The 19,365-nt window shown below is 41.3% G+C and overlaps 1 protein-coding gene across 1 annotated transcript; it reads right to left on the bottom strand.

The window, feature by feature from the left end:
• Nucleotides 1-5,718: 5,718 nt before the first annotated feature.
• On the bottom strand, nucleotides 5,719-17,545 carry LOC147455337 (cationic amino acid transporter 6, chloroplastic-like). The gene is made up of 5 exons (XM_086514135.1): nucleotides 16,613-17,545; nucleotides 14,793-15,015; nucleotides 9,993-10,323; nucleotides 8,532-8,763; nucleotides 5,719-6,675 (listed from the first exon to the last, which is right to left on the bottom strand). Exons 1-5 carry the CDS (start codon nucleotides 17,055-17,057, stop codon nucleotides 6,017-6,019), a joined length of 1,890 nt encoding a protein of 629 aa, XP_086370261.1. The 5' UTR covers nucleotides 17,058-17,545; the 3' UTR covers nucleotides 5,719-6,016.
• Between the last annotated feature and the right edge of the window lie 1,820 nt (nucleotides 17,546-19,365).

A 19,365-nucleotide genomic window follows, 5' to 3' on the forward strand; every position in this document is an offset into this window, starting at 1 on the left:
CAGTTGATCTCTTTTCATCCCGCTGGATTTTCACATTGCCACCATGAAGCCACATATCCGACAGTACCATTTCTAAGCACTGCAGGGCTACTTGTCATTCTGCGGAGTTCTTAATCTTCCAAGCAAACCCGATGTATAAGTAGACCAATTTCTCCACAATTCTACAAAGGGCATGCATTGTACAAATGTGGACATTCACAAGTGGTATTTTCAAAACCGGTCGAAAAGCAGGATCCTCAATGTGACGTGTTGGAGCTTTTCTCCACCACTTTGGGTCCATGACCTTTGCAGGCTCCATGCAGAACAAACACGGCGACTTTGCCATTGCACCCATTCCACAATTATACATGCACTTTAATGTTTTGAGGTCACCTGCAAGATGCCACTGAACTTGAAAGTCTCCTCTTCCATCTAGACGTAGTACCTCTCCCTGGTTAGTCTGTCGATCAATCACCTCCGGAATATTAGTTCGATGGAACACCCAATATAGAATCTCATGATCTTATTTCTTTACCTGCAACACAAAATAAATGAAACTTAAGTAGATGTGAACATTTGAGCTTACCTGAGAATCTCGCTTACCTCAAACGCACCAAGCCACCATATGTTAGATTCTGATTGAACACTAAAATATAAAGGATCATCACTGGGACACTTTGAGAGGGATCTATTCATTAAAGTAATAGTAACACGCTCTAGCTTTTTCTCTTTAACAAGCTCACACTCATCCAGTTTTAACACAAAATGTAATACCCCTCGTGACTCTTCAAATGTGATGTTGTAAAACTCCACCATTCTCTTCTGTAATATCCGCTGGTCCATAAAAATATTATTGAACTCATCATATGCCATGTTTGCTCCATGGCCACTGTAAGTTGCTTTAATATGAAAGGGTTGTCCAAGATAGTCTCCCTGCGCCTCGTTAAGCTGAAGCCTCTCTTTCCAAACACTTGAGGCTGATGATAGAAGTTTGGATTTTATACCCTTACTAACAAAGATGGATGAGACAGACTTTTGGATAGCCGAATATCCTCTTTTGCTTACACCAAGTGAGTCAAGTGTGCCTTGTATCTCTTTTGCAGGCACTGAGTTCTCTGAAATAAAGCGGTCCACTACATTTCGTTGTAGGACCTTAAACTTCTTGTCATGTACTATATCTGCTGCCAGGCTTCTACTTATAAGTGGCTTCAATCTCTTTCCTATATTGGCTTTGGGGTCAATGTTTTCCTTGTCAGGATAGATTGAATCTCTACATGAAGACAATGCATAAGTAAATAACAGAAAATTTGCTTCACTAACACTATTTAGGCACATGAAAACAATGCATAACAAGAAAAAACAAAAAGATTACTTAACTAAGACAATGTAGCCAACCAAGAAGCATCACCTTAATGCTCGGATTCTTTTCTTGAGACCTCCTGATGCAACCTGCAATGTTTCAAGATTGCGCAATTTCTTCTTTCGGATACGACCACCCAAGATGGTGTCCTTCATTTGACAACTTCGCACCTTTCCTTTCAGTTCTTGTACCTCTGTTTTATGTTGCAAAATGGTAACCTGATCTGTAGAATGAAAATGTGAAAGGCAAACAATCTCACATTGTTGAGCTTGGAGAATGCTCTTGTAAGTTTCAGCTTCTCTTGTAAGAGATTTACAATAACCCAGAAGGCCCTTTTCTCCATCACCAGCAAAGGTCAATAAGCTTGTAGGATTGACAAACGGTGGAGACGCATTAGTCATTGGATTCTTAGGGTAGAGAGAGCCTCTCATCCAGATATCTATGTGTTTAGCTCCCTGAGCTCTGAGCGTGTCGATGGAAGCGGGAGGTATATGTGTGTTTGTTTTACTGCGCTTAATCAATGGTTGGTACTCATTGTCCAAATCAATGTGAAGGTGATATTTGGCTCGTTTCTGGGTAACATTTGTGCCATTTGAGGAGTGCGCCATTAGCCAAATGTGCAGGTTTAATGGAAAGTGAATAGCGGCTGCGCCTTCGTCCCTCCATATTGACGAGGTTCATTCAATGCAACTGAAAAGAGGATTATCCCTCAATCACTACGAACGAATGTTCAGAAGAGTAAGGAATCTACTTAAAGTACACTTTTTGAACTTTTACTATGAAAGACCCAGCTCTTTTATTTGCCATTTTTTCTAGAGAGAGAGTGCAAAAAATACATTTTCTTAGCAGGCCCTCCAAATGACCTCCGAAATTCCCTAATGGTGGTAATATCACAATGTCTTTCATATCACCTTCCTTTAATTATAAAATTCAAAAAAAACAAAGGTGAAGAGCATTGTCCCCAAGGGTCGAGGAAGTTGCTTGTAATTGAGACTCACCTATTTAAAGACCCGCACTTTAAAAACCTGGCCCTCAAAGCTTTGAGCAATCTCTGAAAAGATGTGGATTTGAGAAGCCCTAGTGCGTGGGATATCTTCACCAAGACTATGCAAAAAGAAATTGAAATAGCAAGCCCTAGAAGGAATAAATTCCTGAAGGAAAGTCTTAAGCAACTCACTGACAAAGTTGACCTGCTAACCACCAAGAAATAAGAAGGGTCTGCCTCAAAGGCTGAGCATAAAAGATGGATGGAAGCTAAATTGGAGTTAACCGATTACCAACTAGAGGAGGTGAGAAATACTAGAATACTTTCCAGAGTAACCTTTCTCCAGCCGGAGGAGGCCTGCCATGCACATTTTTTTAGGGCCCTTAAAGTCAAAAGAAATCATGGCCTAGTCCACTCACTCACAGAGGTGGATAGATATGATATTAAAGATCTAGATGAAATGTCTCATTTAATGCTTAACCACTTGCAATAGATTATAGGCCAGCATGAGGCCCGCTCCCTTGAAATTTATAACGCCAAATCTACTATTCTTGGGAGTCTTAAAAAAGGGATATCCCACTCTGAAGCCAACCTCCTCAAGAAGGCATTCACCGAGGAGGAATGTTCTCTCACGGTGAAAGCTCTAAGCAAAGAGAGGTCCCCTAGTTGGGACAGTTTGACCACAGAGTTCTTCAAAGAATTTTGGGATGAGCTCAAGTTTTCTATCACTGAAATGGCTAACCAAGCTCTGGTTGATGGAGTCATGGATTTAAGTATCAAAAGAGGCCTCATCAAACCTATCCCCAAACAAGTATATTGTACCCAATTGAAGCATTGGCGCCCCATAACGATGATCTCAGTAGCCTACAAAATTATCACTAAAATTGTAGCCCTCAGGCTCTCTCCCTTCTTGTACAAAGTGCTTATCCCCCACCAGCATGGATTTATTAAGGGAAGGTCAATTTATGATAACATTCTGGCAACAATAGTTGGCATTGAATATGTGGCTTCCACTTAGCAAGAGTGTATCCTGCTCCAATTGGATTTGGACAAAGCCTATGGCAGGATCACATGGTCCTTCATTGAAGACGTCGAAACTCCTTTTCAATGAGAGAATTGTGGGGGCATTTGAGGTCAAACTTTTCAAGGAGTGACCGGCGATCTGTGGCCTAGCCGTAAAGATTTGCGGATGGGTCCAAAGGATGTGGAAAATAGGATTCTTTAAGAATGATCTATTCCTGGGAGGAAAGGTGTTCAAGGGCCAAGTAATGATCATTACAACACAAATTGTGAGATTTTGTTACTTCAAACATATTTGAAAGGCAAGGAACTCTCGGATCTTTAAGAATACGATGAAAACCGCTAAGTTCGCTAAGATAATCCAAGAAAGCAAGGGAGCGGTCTTCACCATTGGGAAACAAATGAACTCGCAGGAATGGGACAGGACTATGAGCATCGCAATGAAAGACTCACATGGGTAAAAGTATCGGCTTGTCCATTGTCATGGGGTGCATCCCCTGTCAACCGATGTATCTAGGATACTTGAAAGATGTCATGGCTTAGAATGAGCATGACTAGAATTTGTAATTTATTGGCTATGATAATATAATCTATTCACCATTGTGAGTTTTGCACACAAAAAAAAAAAGATTGCAGATGATCCCGTTATGAGTGTGCTAGATTTGTATCAATCTACCATACATCTTTGAATGGTAGAAAGACTTGTGTGTATATTATTACAAATGTGTGCTTTAAAAGAAATAAGTGCATAAGTGCATGTGTGAGTTCATAAGTGCATGTGTACATGTTTTACACATACACGTAACTCCACAATAGTAGGATATTATATAAGGAAATAGAACACAATCTTTGAAAGTTAATAGTTACATCTTAGCTTTTCTAGGAATAGACCCTTATAGGTGTTAGGAGTAAGGTCCAACCTAAACGTTAGGTAATTGTAAAGGTCAATATTGGTGATCACATCTTTAAGAGGTGGAAGATGTAAATTCTTTAGTAGTTATGTCATGTTTGGCAATTACAACCTTTAGTCACTAGTGGTTCTTTAAGGAGGTTGATTATCTACAAAAAACAAAAGGAGCTTGATGAGCATCCTCTTTCACTTGGACAAGAAATTGAGTCCTCTTTTTTTGAAGCTTTCTATGTGCGAAGACTCTTCTAATGCAAAGAAGCTTTTGTATTCTCTTGTCATCTAAAAGGATACCTCACCAAAGGTCAAAACAAGGACTCTCCTAGCCACACTTTTTAGTGTCCTAGTTGTTATTGTGGGTATCCACACTTATTTGTCTTACCCCTCCTCATGGGAAGCTACCATGCTTTTTTATCATGATTAGGTGCTTGACCACAATTAGGATCATATTAGCACGCTCCAATATTATCCTATGTAACCACTTTGTTTTTTGTCAACCTCATTTCTTGTACGATTTATGCAAGAAACACATGTTGTAGATGGGAACCTTGTCCTTTGTAACCACTTTGTTTTTGCTCCACCCGATTTCTTGTACGATTTATGCAAGAAACACATGTCGTAGATGGGAACTTTGCTCACATTTCACTCTCTCTTTTCAACTACACAATATCAATTTGATTTATGTAAATGGGACCACAAATGAAGTTAGGACCATACTCAAAAAATCTTTGTTTATAGCTAGCTTGTCAATCATGGTCACCGTGAAATGTGTTTCAGTCGGTTTAGATAGGTGAAGGTTTTGAGCCTTGAAACGTTTCACTAACAAGTGAAACACATGCCATTTCGATAATGACAAGTTGCCATAGTTTGAGGTTATAGGACCCCTCATTATCCCATGATCCATGTATGCACATTTAAGTCCCACGTTTTATTGTGCTCTTATCATTAGACTGAAATGTTTCGTGGTGAAACACCACGTTTCAAGGGTAAAATGTTCCGGCCTTGAAACGTGTCCCGGTGACAATGCTGTCAATATATCAACTTGATTTTTATTTGGGTCAACCGTTCTTAAAATTTCTTATGTCATAGCTTTACTTGTGCAAAAAAGTTTTGCAACCATTCTTAGAGTTATGACATCATTGCTTCTTAGTTTCAAACATCTAATTATGTTCCGTAATATCAACATGTTTAGCCCATACTTCATACTTTGCACATCATCATATCTTTGCTCTTAATCAAACGTGCTTGATTGGAAAAGCTCAAATTTCAACACAACAAGTCAAGATTACAGTAAAGCTCTTTGTCAAATTTTGATTAGCCATAAACACCTCACAACGGTCTACAAAAAGAGATTTTGACAAGAAACAATGTGCTCATTGTAACTCACCTCATTTCGTAATCTCTAGCAACTTTAAGATCTACCTTTTTAACCATGTCAACAAAAGATATCACTATAGCTATAAATAATTGTCAAAAGAGATTGATTGATTTGAAGACAAATGCCTTGGGTATGTACAATTCCAATTGTATGCACTAGTTTATGTGCTACACCTGTCTCTCAAGCTCAATGGGACACTTGGGGCTTTGCTCGAGAAAGGACTGAAAAGTTATGGTGGTAAATAAATCTCATTGCAAATTGGCTTGAATGTCATCTTCAGAGGAAAGTATTTGCTTAAGTCAAATGCTAAACGAGATTGATTAAGGAGACCTTGGTTTTGAAGGACATACATTGTCTCTTCATAAGCTACTTCCATTGACATTGAAACTATGGGATGCTTGTAATAGTCATCGAAAATGAATTGGCAGCTAGATTATTCCGGGGTGCAGTGGGCACGATTGTGGCGTTTGTGGATATTTCCAAATTGGCAAGATTGGCCATACTTAGGGATTCCAACTTAGAAGGGGACTTTTGCAAGGAGGTGGTTTGCATGTTGCTACATGCATCGTGGGAAGAATGTAAACTAAAGACAAGGTAGAAGATACAGGCCACAACAGACCAAATGGCAAACCTTGCGAAGGCTGCAAGATTGATGGAACCCATTAGAAACACATTGAGAAATATCGAAGCGACCGCAAGAAATGGCATGAATGGAGCTTGCCATTGTTTCTTTTCTGGACTCAGCTGAATTGTGGGAACCAATGCTTTGAAGACAAGTGTAAGAACAACACCAGCCGCTAGACCAAAGGCCAATCCGGTAGCCTTCCCATCACCCTTTTGCCAATAAGTTGTAAACCCAATTGCAACACATGATATGGAGAGTAAGAATCCTAAAGTTGGCCATGGGCTTGTTACCCCTCTTTGAACATGTCGTCTAAAAATAAGTGCATTTGCAACCATGTAGAATACAAAGACTGTCCCGATGGCGATCAAATCAAGTAATATGTGCATCTCTGTAAATAGAGCCACAACCGATGTGCAAATTCCTGCAAAATAAAAGTTTGAAATCAATAATTAAAAATGTTGTATCTTAAGAGCATCAGAAATTTTATTTTTTCAAGAATGTTCTAAATTCTCCGACAATATATACTTTTTCCAAGTACTTAGCGCGTTATGATCATGCTGTTCAAAACAGACAATTCTTGAAAAACTTTATTTTTTTCTAATGGTCCTGTATTGGAAAACAAATAAACAATAAGGAACACTCACAAGTGGAAGTCCAAACTTGTTTGACACATAGAATAAGCCAAAAAAGTGATAAATAATGTTGGCTTCTCTCTATAGAATGAGTAAAGAGCGATCCGGTTGCCTTTAGAGCGTATCTGACAAGCCAGAGGAATGTCTAGATACACACATCAAATATGTGTGAAGTCAAAAAAGGATTCTTAATCTTCAAAAATTACTGCAAAGAATCAAATACAAATTTGAACTCCTAAGCTTCAAAACTTACCACAAAGTATTGTGGCAAGCAAAAAAGGTGGCACGTGTAGCACAAAATGAAAAAGAAAGGACTTTGGAGGGACTAAAACATGAAAAGAAAAGAACAATGCTGCTTTTGGTAAACAAGGCAAGCATGCCGCTTTGCAAGACTTCACAAACATTGAAGCTGCCCACCTCCTCTTCGTCTTTCTTTGCGGAGACCTAAAGACATCTATAGTCTTTCTTCAAGATACTTAAAAGGAGCATTGTCTCTACTCATTTTACTTTTAAGCTAACGGTATCTAAAGGTTTCACTAGGCTTTTCATGCACTTTGGCTCTTCGAACTACTTAAATCAATGACTGAGCTTTTCATGCACTTTATCTCTTTAAAATACTTCAACCACTAATATAACTGGCTCCACCCTTAATACTTACACCAATAGGTCTTTGTGTCTCACATTGTCTACCAAAAGTTAGGCAACCTGTTGAGGAGCTTTCCAACTATTCTTATTACCTTTTGAGTCTCTCTCTATTATGTTTCAAAGAGTGAAATAGGATTCGTGAAGGAGACTTGCCGTCAATACTTGGTAGCCAAACCACTTTTGGCATCTGACTATTGCTAGTGAATATTATAAGTCAACGGTCCATCCTCTAAAAGCCATTTGGTATTGTTGCATCCTCCTAGCCAAGGCAAAGATTGTATCCTTGAAAAAGAAGTTCTTAAGACTCACACCAATAGGCCTTCGTGTCTTAACATTGTCTACCAAAAGTTAGGCAGCCTGTTGATGAGCTACCTAACTATTCTTTTTGCCTTTTCAGTTTCTCTTTGTTATGTTTCAAAGAGTAAAATAGGATTTGTGGAGGAGACTTGCCGCCAATGCTCGGTAGCCAAGTCAGCATCCGATTATTGCTAGTGACTATTATAAATCAACGGTCCATGCTAAAACAAAAATTCATAGGATGGCCTCTGCGAGCCTCTGTAGTTCATATCATTACTTACTATATTACGTGCTTTACATTGGATGTAGATATGTAATGGTATGTACACATTGATTTGAGATAAAAAATTCAATCAAAAATGCATGAACCTCTCTCTCTCTCTCTCTCTCTCTCTCTCTCTCTCTCTCTCTCTCTCTCTGTGTGTGTGTGTGTGTGTGTGTGTGTGTGTGTGTGTGTGTGTGTGTGTGTGTGTGTGTGTGGCACACACCCACATTATGGTACCCACATAACATGCAAAAAAGTATCAAGTCAAACAAATGCAAAGCAATCTGATGTGGGTAAAGTTATAATCAGCTTAGGTTCAAGTTCTTGGATACCCAGCAAACATACCATTGTATATGTGAATGCATAAATACTACAAATCACTAAGAAATTACAGACGATAGACACAACTTTCAAAAACAAGAGAAACGCGTAACTCACCAAGAAAAATGGAGGCATTGAGCGGAGTCTTGGTGCGTGGATGAATTTGAGCAAACCATGAAGGAATAAGATGAGCGCGAGAAATAACACAAAAGTAGCGCGCTTGGCCTAGCATAGCCACCAACAAGGAGCTCACTATCCCTATACAAGCACCAATTCCAACTACTATCGATGCCCATTCCCATCCCGTCTTCTCTCGCAAGGCAATTGCGAATGGTGCTGTTGTGTCTATCTGCATGCCATAAGACATTGAAATCAGATATTATTGCCCAAAAAAAACCAAAACTCATTTTTCCTATTTGAAGGGAGCAAATGAACAAAGAGACACACATTTGTATGGGGGTGCTTTCTCTAGCCTAAATAAGGAAGTATATAAACACTTATTAAAAGAAGAATTTTACAGCCAATTAAGAAAAAGGTTGAAAAAACTTGCTAGTATCATACACTGCCTTGTTCATAAACTTTGCCATTGTTGGCATGCTTTTTTCCCTTCTCACATGTCAAGTTTAACCTTTTATCTCTAGCAAGTTTCCAACAAACCTCAAACCCCTGTGAGTATTTTATCTTCAGCTTTGGGTATACTGGAAATCTGGCTCTCAGAAGGTACTTTATGAAGAGTTTAGATTGTATCTGGCCACGTGGCCGGTCACTTATAAAAGGAGGCCACGGCCTTATTTGAGGGGACAACCTCCACTAGCAGGGAGCCAATTGTCAGCCCGTGAGGCTTGGCATGTGCAAGGTCACCTTGAGGAGGTGAGGCTAGGTACATAACAATTACAATGGACACTTATAGCACGAGTCATGGTGGAGCTGGTTTGATTCATGCAAAAATGGACACTTGAAGCATTGGCCACCACGTGTGATGGAAGCTCCCAAACTATGTAGAATAAACAGCTCTATAGTAGCAAGTTGCTCTATATTCTTCTATGTGCTCGAACATACACTAATCCCTTTCACCAAATTTTTAAGCGGATATTGTGTAAATCAAACTATATTTTTACCTATATCTACACTATTTTCTTGCAAAAGCCAAAGACAATTTTTCCTTTTCGCTCTTCTCTCAATTGTCTGTCTTGAATTTCTAACAAGCTCAAGGCTAAGCTGAGACACAACCAAGTGGCAATTGGGGATACCCCGTCACTAGAATGGGGAAATCGAAAATTCTTATATCTGTTTCCATTCACTTTTTACTGTTGTCGTTTTGGCCAGCCTAGCCAAAACCTATGCGATGGTCTCAAAGGCATCTCTCTGTTTTTTCCTTTCCCTAAAAATCCTCTCTCTCTCTCTCTCTCTCTCTCTCTCTCTCTCTCTCTCTCTCTCTCTCTCTCTCCACAATGCCATACGCTGACATCAGTAACACCGGAACCACCAACAACAGCAGCAGCAGCAAGTACGTACACACACACACACACACACACACACACAAAAAACCAAGAGAAGGATTGTATGAGAAGATCAGACCTGGGTGTAAGGAAGGAGGAGAACCAGGGAGGCGGCCATGAGGCAGTAGAGGCAGGTGACGAGGAGGAGGGAGCCGGCGATGCCGAGGGGCATGGCCTTGGAGGGCAGGCGGACCTCTTCAGCCATGGTGGACACTGCATCGTAGCCGATGTAGCTGAAGTAGACGAGCGCCGCGCCGTTCCAAACGCCCTTGGCCCCAAATGGCGCGAAGCCGTCGGGCCGCCGCAGGTTGCTCACCGACCCGTTTGCAAACCCCAACACCACCATAAACCCTATGAGTACCACGTGGAACAGCGTGATCACCAAATTCACCCTGCAGCTAACCTTTGTGCTGCACATCAACATTCCAAAATTCTTAGCGTCATCAACATAAGCTTACAGTGCCATGCCATTTGCGTTCTAGGCTACTCTGTTGCACAAACAAATCCATTCAAAAAATAAAGACCGGCATATGGCTTCCATGCATTTAACAATACGTGACTCTTTCTTGGGACTTAGGAGTGGCTCCTGTTGGCCTCGTAAGGCCTCAATAGACTCTCTAGCCTAGAGCTATTGTGGACCATTCTTACTTGTTGTCAGTAATTGTGGACCATTGGATTAAACTTTTCGAATAGCAACACCCAAAGCCAATGCTTTTCCCATTTTCGATCAAGTGTTTAAAAAGGCATTAAATAGGGGTGTGTGTGTGTGTGTGTGTGTGTGTGTGTGTGTGTGTGTGTGTGTGTGTGTGTGAGAGAGAGAGAGAGAGAGAGAGAGTGTGTGTGTGTGTGTGTGTGTGAGAGAGAGAGAGAGAGACAGAGAGCACTCTCCCATCATCTTGTGTCACCCAGGGTTAGTTTTCGCATTCTTTCCATTATGTATGTCTCCAACCCCCAACATTTGAAGCAAGCGCTTTTGTGACTAGTCCCCTTAACTTTCACTCTTAGGAGATAGGCTTCATTCCACTTCCTTATTCTTAAAGGATTATGTAACTCTTCTACTGGGGGGCGCATTGGGGGGGGGGGGGGGGGGGGGGGGGGGGGGGCACTTAATAATTATGTGACTATCACGTGGGTGCAACAGAAGGAGTTATTCAATTTCATTTTTTCGCACATTTTCACATGCAAAAGGATATCGTAAAATGAAATTGAGAAAAAAATATATAGATTGAATAAGAAAAGAGTGTGTTTTATTTTTCAAAAATTTATAGATGAAGATTTTTTTAAATAGTCCTTGAACGTACGTGATATACATAATTTATACACTGATTCCCCGAGCTCCTATATATGATATATTTAAAAAATAAGATTAATACAACTTTTTTTATGTTTCAACCGTGCGAATCGAAGCAAACGTTCTTAATGAGTGCACAGGGTCGTTTGTCCACACTCCAACCGACGACCCAGGTCACGAAGATCGAGTACTCAACCAACCAAGCTAGCTCCTTTGGACGAGGGAATAGCACAACTTCGCCTTGAAAATTGGTCTAGGTGAAGAGATGAAAGGTTACTAATTTTGAGAAAGTAAAATCCCTCCTTTAAGAATCAACTCCGTTGCAAAAGTTTTGAGAAAGGAAAACCCCTCCTTTCAGAACCAACTTCATTGCAAGAGTTTGGGAAATGCACCATCTCCTCCCACATTTTTTTTCTCTTTGGAGTGTGCGCTCAAAATACTCCGTGTGAAGGCCTATTAAGAAATGAAAAGGGGGTTGTTGGGGGGGGGTGTTTTTTTTTGGGGTTTCAAGTTTGGGGGGGAGACCCTATCAACCTATGCGACAAGTCTTAACTGGGATAATAAATCGACTACACTTGATTGAGAGAGAGAGAGAGAGAGAGAGAGAGAGAGAGAGAGAGAGAGAGAGTCACACCTCCTTTCACTGCTCACAAATAGTGCAAGCCCTTTGAGTACCCAAATCTCTTTTGACCTTTTAGTGTCCATAATCACCAACATGCCATTTTACCTTCAATTGAGTGTTGTCTTCCAAGATTGTGAAGAATTTTCTTACTGTGGGGATCTAGACCATGACATGCCTCTATTTGTTCAAGCATGCTTGCATTATGGTTTATCACCAAGAATATGACAAGTAGCTCTTGCCCAATGTTATGTAGCCATGGTAGCACACACTAAATGAATCAAGGATTATGGAGGCTACCTTGTAAATCGAACAACCTTGCTAGACCACGATCGTGGTTAATGTCTGGAAGGGAAAATAAGCTCAAACCATAGATTAGCTCCTTTATGTGCGTGAAAAGAAAGACTCCTAGATTCTTGACGTTATTGGCCTCCGTAAATATTGTGTTTTAACAAGGCAGGAGTCAACAAGAAAACGCATCTTCCATGATTCCATCAAAACAATTTGATTCAGAATTGTTCGACATACTCGTTTGATGCACTTACATGAATCATGACTTCTAGTTCCTTTTATTGTCGCCCCCATAAGGTGGTCGTTACTAGGATAAAGGAGTGAGTATATGAGGTCCAAAACAAGGCCAACATTAGGTGGGATCTAATCTATCATACAAATCTTAGGGGTTTTAGATGGGGATAGCCTTCCTTGTCTCCAAAGCTTCACATAATTGACATTATTTTTATGCAAAATCATTAATTGTAGTGAAAGAATAAGTCATGTCAATTTGAATTTGCCTCTATTGGCTCCTCCGTTTTGGATGTCCTTAAGTTGGCTCCTTCATCCTAGATGAGCCATGATATGATGTTTTGTGAAATTTTCATATATTTGCTCCTCCTTAATTAGGAGGAGCAAGACATGCACAAATCGAAGAAAAAGAATAGAATCACATGTTTGGACTTGTGGATGAGAGCAAAAGACACTTCAAAAAATTGACATAAAGAGCAATAAGAAGATGTGATATTGGACTAATGAAGTAGTGGAAATCACAATAATAGAGATAGAGTGATGAAGAAATGGGATACATCAGTATAATTTGCACACAAAAAATTGAATTAGGGACAAAAATGCTTACAATTGCAGTGCATATAGTGTCATGGTCACTAAAAGAAGCAAGACCTTTTCGACTATTTGATTCTTAACCATTGCAAACGTAAAAAGGGCAACTTTCTTGGAAAAAAAGGAACCTCTTGAGTCATCAATGACTTTTTATGGGAAGAATTAGACCTATTGTACATCTTTGCTACACCTATGAATTTATGTTGGGCCTTATTATGTAAGCTTGCGGTGCAATTGTCCAATTGTCGATCAAAAGTATGTGCCTCTAATCTTTGAAAGCAGGTCAAATTAGGAGGAAACTCATAAGATACTCCATTTCGGCTTGGGGTCAAAAAGGGGAGAATGGCACGTGCACATGGGGGGGGAGAGGTGGCAAAGAAAGCAGCATATAGAGAGGGAAGGAGTAAATGCCATCTGTCAACACGAGGACAGAGGAGAAGGAGAAATTTTCCTCGTCGCCTTTGAACGCAGGCACACCCGCAGAGAGAGAGAGAGAGAGAGAGAGAGAGAGAGAGAGTATTTTTTGTGTCTATTCCGATCGTGCGGCTGCATCCGAAGAAGTTGGGAGGAAGAGAGATATTTTTTTCGGTTGTGCTTCCATGGCGGTGGCCTGAGACCAAAGTGATCCATCGCACACACACACACACACACACAGAGAGAGAGAGAGAGAGAGAGAGAGAGAGAGAGAGAGAGAGAGAGAGAGAGAGAGAGAGATGGCTGATGAGGTGCAGCAATGGCCTGGAGCAAGTCGCAGGTCGAGCAGAAATGTTGGTCATTAGGCATTGAGGGGGGTTGCAGACGAAGGAGGAAGCGATGCAAGGAATGTGAATTTGTAGACGGGGGAGGTGCAGGCCAGCGGATTAGGTGCCATGGTGAAAGAGGGAGAGTGCAGACCAGGGAGATGGAGAGAGAGAGAGAGAGAGGGAGAGGGAGAGAGAGCCGTGTACTCGGCAGTGGGAACAACCCCTGGCTTGTTTAGAAGCTTATAAAAAATTACTAGGATTACTAGGATGGAACCTTGGTAACTAATTAATGCAAAACTTTGAATCCGACCCAGTCTATCTAAGCAAGAACCACCGAAGCACCGAGTAAAGTTAATTCATAGCTTAGGAAGGTTTATTGAAAAAAAGGAGGTTGTGAACTAGACTTGATGGGGCATTGGCGCGGACACCTCAGCAGGCAGCATGGGAATGGGAATGGGAATGGGGAAGGCGGCCAGCTGAAGGAGGCGCAGAGTAAAGTTAGACTTTGTTGCGTCACGTATAAAGGCTGAGCTGAGGATTAAAGGGAGTCACGCCCTGCATGTGATTTAAATTAAAAGAGAAATCAAGTCTAAAAACCTAAAGAAGACTTCAATTGCTCATGTGAAAAAAAAAAAGGTTCAATCACAGAAGGAGAAGGAAAAGCCTGACTCTAGTTTCTCTCACACAAGAAGTTTTAGACAAATTCTCACAATAATTCCCACATTGTGACTTACTTACCTCAACATCATGAGTTTCTCTGAGGGAGCGAGGCACCGCATACCTAGCTAGGTACGATCCCCCCCCCCCCCCCCCCGCCCCGAAAAGAGCAGAAGCTCATGATGCTATGCATGGTATGAAAAACACTGAAAAAGACTCCGTTTTCCTACATGATAATATTTATAAATCTTCTTGTGGATCATGCTCTAAGGTTTGTTTTGGAAAGCTAGAAACTAAAGATTCCCCAACACCTTGCATAGGCATTGCAATTCCTTGGCCTTAAACAACTCAAGCAATCCCGCAAGCAATCAACTAAAGATTTGTTCTTACATATCAACCAATGAAACAAAATCAAATATGACACACATGCCTCATAGTAAAGTGAGATGACCTTACCTACAAGAGATGCAAATTGTTAAGAGGATTATTAGGGCCACCGCGGGAAGGTCAAGCATGTTATAGCCCGAGCTTAAACCGTGAGCTTCCACACGCCATGAGTTTGAGTCGCTTACTCCATACACAGATGCCAAGTAAGAGGTGAAGCTACGAGCAACCATTGCATTTGAAATTACATACTCCATAAGTAGATTTGCTCCAGTGAAGTAAGCAGCAAATTCACCTAGGAAACAAAGGCAAAGTGAGACTCATGCTAATAAACCACATTGACTACAAGGGGAAAGGGGGGGGGGGGGGGGGGGGGGGGGGGGTGGATTCTCCTTTTCTAAGAAATTACATTATGGAGCACATCATCTTAGTCAAATAGTTAAGGGAGAGATGATTAACATCCCCTCAAGCAACCCTAATACAAGGCTTAATTATGATAATGTACACTCGGTCTCTCCTAAGGTTGAATGTGTGGTGCTTTGATTGACACATACACGCACACACACAAGAGAGAGAGAGAGAGAGAGAGAGAGAGAGTATTCCATTGTAGAGAGTAGCAAAACCTATGCAATGACTCTTTATGTGAAGGCCTTGCTCAAGAGCAAAAAAAAAGAGAAGATAAGGGGGCCACGAAGGGAGGTGCTTGAAAGAAAAGGGAGGCATATAAGGATTGAGAAAATAAGCTGAAGAGACCCTAGAGTCAAAAATGAAAGAGTTGTCACCTGTATGTATGGAAGCCGAATCATGTTCGCATGAAAGGACACAAGACCGAAGCTTAGTTGCATAGAAATGCTGTGTTTGTGGGACTCAACATCACCCTTTAGTATCTAAAATCATCTCCCCCACATTTGATCTCCACATAATAACATGTAAAAGCTATGATTGAGAGGGTGGTGGGCAACACTCTTATCAACAAAAGATGGTATCAATGAGATAATGATCGGCAACATGATTGCGAGGGTTGAACCGAAAGCTCTATGAAGGAGAATGGAGGAGATATAGACACACCTCCTTAGAATTGTGAAAGGACACCATGAAGATCAATTGAACAATAATGCAAGTGAATAAACAGGAGTGATACTGAGAGAAACAGGGAGTCAAGTTTTGCAAGCTGATAGAATTAAGTCACACATTAAAGCTTAGAATCTTGGCTTCTTCACTTTGTCTAATCCTTTTGGTCCAAAGCTAGAATAACCTTAGAATAGAACAAAGAACCAACATTGAAAAAATTAAACTAAGAATAACCTTCAAGAACAAAGGTAAGAAACCAACCAACATTTTGAAAAAAAAATAAACACTTGTTAAGTATAAAACATGTATGCTTTTGTAAATATTGTCTGATTCTTGTCAGCTAGAGTGAAACAAAAAGACTTCCAAAGTTTTGGGTTCTTGCAGTAGTGCAAGAGATTGGGATATTCCCTAATTTGATTGAAAAATAATGTTATCAAAAGCCTTCTTCTCCAAGGGTTGGCAGGAACCGAATGTTTGAAGATTCCTGTCAGTGTTAGTGCGGGGGGGTTTTCATGCTGATTTGGATGGCATATATATATATATATATATATATATATCCATGCCCGCTCCTCTGAGCATAACGTAGGCTTCAATGCAATCCAGCACACAAAAAAGTAATATTTATTACTAGTCTCAAAGCCTTTCAAATTATCTGCTTAAACCTTCTACCCTAAATGCGATTAACTCTTGCACGCAAATGCAGACAAAAAGTAGAGGGAAAGCAGCTTTCAAGTAGAGAAAAAGTAGAGCAAAAGCACCTATGTCTATATTATTGATCTCACATTGCAGAGACTACTAGCTTCACTGTTTTAACCCCTTACCTAATGTCCTGCTTAGGTAGCTAAATGCACCCCCAGCCGATGGCACCGAGACGGCAAATTCCGAGTAGCACAGCGCAGAGAGGAGCGCGGAGAAGCCTGCAATTGCAAAGGAAAGGATAACAGCAGGGCCGGCGGACGAGTGGGCGGCTTGCCCCGTGCTCACAAGAATGCCAGCCCCCATCATGCCACCCACTCCCATCGCCACCACCTCCAACCAGCCCACCTTCCTTTCCATCATACCACTGCCACGCCCGCTTTCAACATGCGTGTCAGCAGCCGCCGCTGCCGGCATCTCTTCCTCGGACCCGCTCACCGCGGTCGCCCTGATGCGGAACCTCGTCGGTGTCTGCATAACGGCAGTCATGTAGGATCTCACGCTCTGGAAAGAGCCACCACAGCTACCTGCTCCTCCTCCTCCATTTTCTTCCATGATCATCTGCACCATAGCCTTTCTCCTTCCTTCTTGGAAAAAAGGCTTTCTCCTTCCTTATTGGAAAAAGGCCAGAACCTCTTGCAGACTAGGATTCTCAAACTTAAAGCTGAGCAAATAATACCATTGGCTAGTGATGATGCAGGGCGCTTTTATAATGGAGCTTCACAAAACTGAGGGTCTCTTTGCGCCGCTTGTCATGCCCGGTTTAGACATGCAGCTGTGGGCCGCTTAGCCTATTATGCAGAAGAGAGTACTTGATTGGATTTTAAGTAGACGGGATAAGAAGCTGATTATTTAGCTTAAGCAAGTGACTCACTCTCTCTCTGTGTGTGTCTCTCTCTCTAACTCTAAGGGGAGTTTTTCTATATAGACGAGCAACTAAAATACAAGAAAAAGAAAGGAGAGAGTCTATCGAGAGAGAGAGAGAGAGAGAGAGAGAGAGAGAGTGTTTGTGTGTGTGTGTGTGAGAGAGAGAGAGAGAGAGGCGAGGAATGTTCCAGTGCGTGAACCCACAAAGTACTTATAAAGCTTTTTGAGAGAGATTCTGGAAACGTTAGGAGGCGGCCCAACACAGCCCGTGAAGATATGAACCACTTTCCTTTGGCACGGCGCTCTCCTCTCCTCTCCCCCTCTCTCTCTCTCTCTCTCTCTCTTTACAGGAGCCGTATGGAAACCCACTCTTCCTTTTAAAGTCTTCTTGGATCTCCATAGTATTATGGAACATACTCCTACATTCCTTTTGTGACATCACTAGTATGACACGTCATCCCTCCCCCATTTTTGAAGTCTTCTTGCAACATTACATTCCTTTTAGGACATACTCTCTCTCTCTCTCTCTCTCTCTCTCTCTCTCTCACTCAAAACCCACTCTTCCTTCTTAAGTGTGCTAGGATCTCTGTAGGGCCAGTTCACATCGAGCGTACGCTCACAGTTGGTTGGCATCCAATTGCAAACATTTTTTGTTCCCCTGAAGATTTGCTAGTTAAAAATGTGCAACTGATTGTCAACCGGTTGTGAGCTTGCTCTTGATTGAGGAGGTCAAGCGAGTTGGAAACCATGGTAAACAACGCGACAATCTCTTTAGCTATTGGCACAATGATTTCTTCTCTAAATTGACAAAAGAGAAAATCTTGGTTTTAGATATCTTTGTGAGCTTCTCACGCACATGTTGGACACCATGTGAACAGAATCAGCTTGCTTGCAAGTTGCCAGCTTGTGTGCAACCTTTTAACCATGTGAACTAGCTCATAGTACTATGGAACATACTCTTACATTCCTTATGGGACATCACTCATCATCATGATAAGTTATCACTTAATCCTGATGGCCAGCCTTCATTTTTGCAAGATGGCCCTCTACTTTCTATGAAACGTTCAGCTAAAAACATGGCCTTCTTCATGAGAGGCACTTTAAAAAATTCAAGGGTTTCGTTCGGAGCCCTTTTCGTTCGCACCATTCACCCTGCGAGGCTGTAGAGCAATGTAGCTCACAAGCAGTGCTACGACAAGGTAGGGTCTACGTTGTAGAGCTAGATGTTGGTGTGGCATTGAGGCAGATGCGGCCCTCTCTGGGATGAGGGGCTGTGCGGTCTTTCTCCGTGCCACGTTTCGTCCCTTAGCCGAGCCCTCTATTTTTTGCATGCGGGAGAACCCACCTCCCCTTGGAGGGCAACTAGCAGCCATTTCCTTTTGTTTCCACCCGTGTGGGTCTTCTCGTTGAGTGGTAAGTGACGATCGGCTCAGTGGCAGCGGGGGCTTTTCTTTGCAAGGGCTTGGCTCTCCTTTGGCCACGTGTGTGTGTGTGTGTGTTCAACCCAAAGTGAAGTAGCTTTATATTTTCAGTTGTGTGTTTGTAGTTTTTCAGTAGATGGTTAGAAATTGTAATATGAAAAGGGACAAACCTCTTCATATCAAAAAACGAGGCTAATCCATAATGGTTGTAACGTTTTGAATGTGGTGAATGAAGGAGAAGGAGAGGATTAACGCCCTATGCAATGTCTAATTCCCGTTTTTTGTGTAATCAGATTTCTGTTTGTATTCAGAAATAAAGTCGCCTGACAAATTCTTGATTTTTGTTTATGTACTTAAATCTATTTATTAAGAGATTCTGTGAATGTAATGGACATAATGGTTGTTTTTCTTCATTCTTATCTTCATGTTATGGTTCCACATAACAATGGTGATCTTGCCTTGCTTCGAGCCTTTCAATGGAGTCTCTATGCTTGAATCGATGCCTTTCTTAGGATGGATTTTGATGAAGTAGAACATTACAGACATTTGATGAAGTAGAAGATTACAGACATTTGATGAAGAGAGGAGGT

The sequence above is a fragment of the Adiantum capillus-veneris genome, chromosome 6, assembly GCF_014529385.1.
Source record: "Adiantum capillus-veneris isolate H3 chromosome 6, ASM1452938v2, whole genome shotgun sequence".
NCBI lineage: Eukaryota > Viridiplantae > Streptophyta > Polypodiopsida > Polypodiales > Pteridaceae > Adiantum > Adiantum capillus-veneris.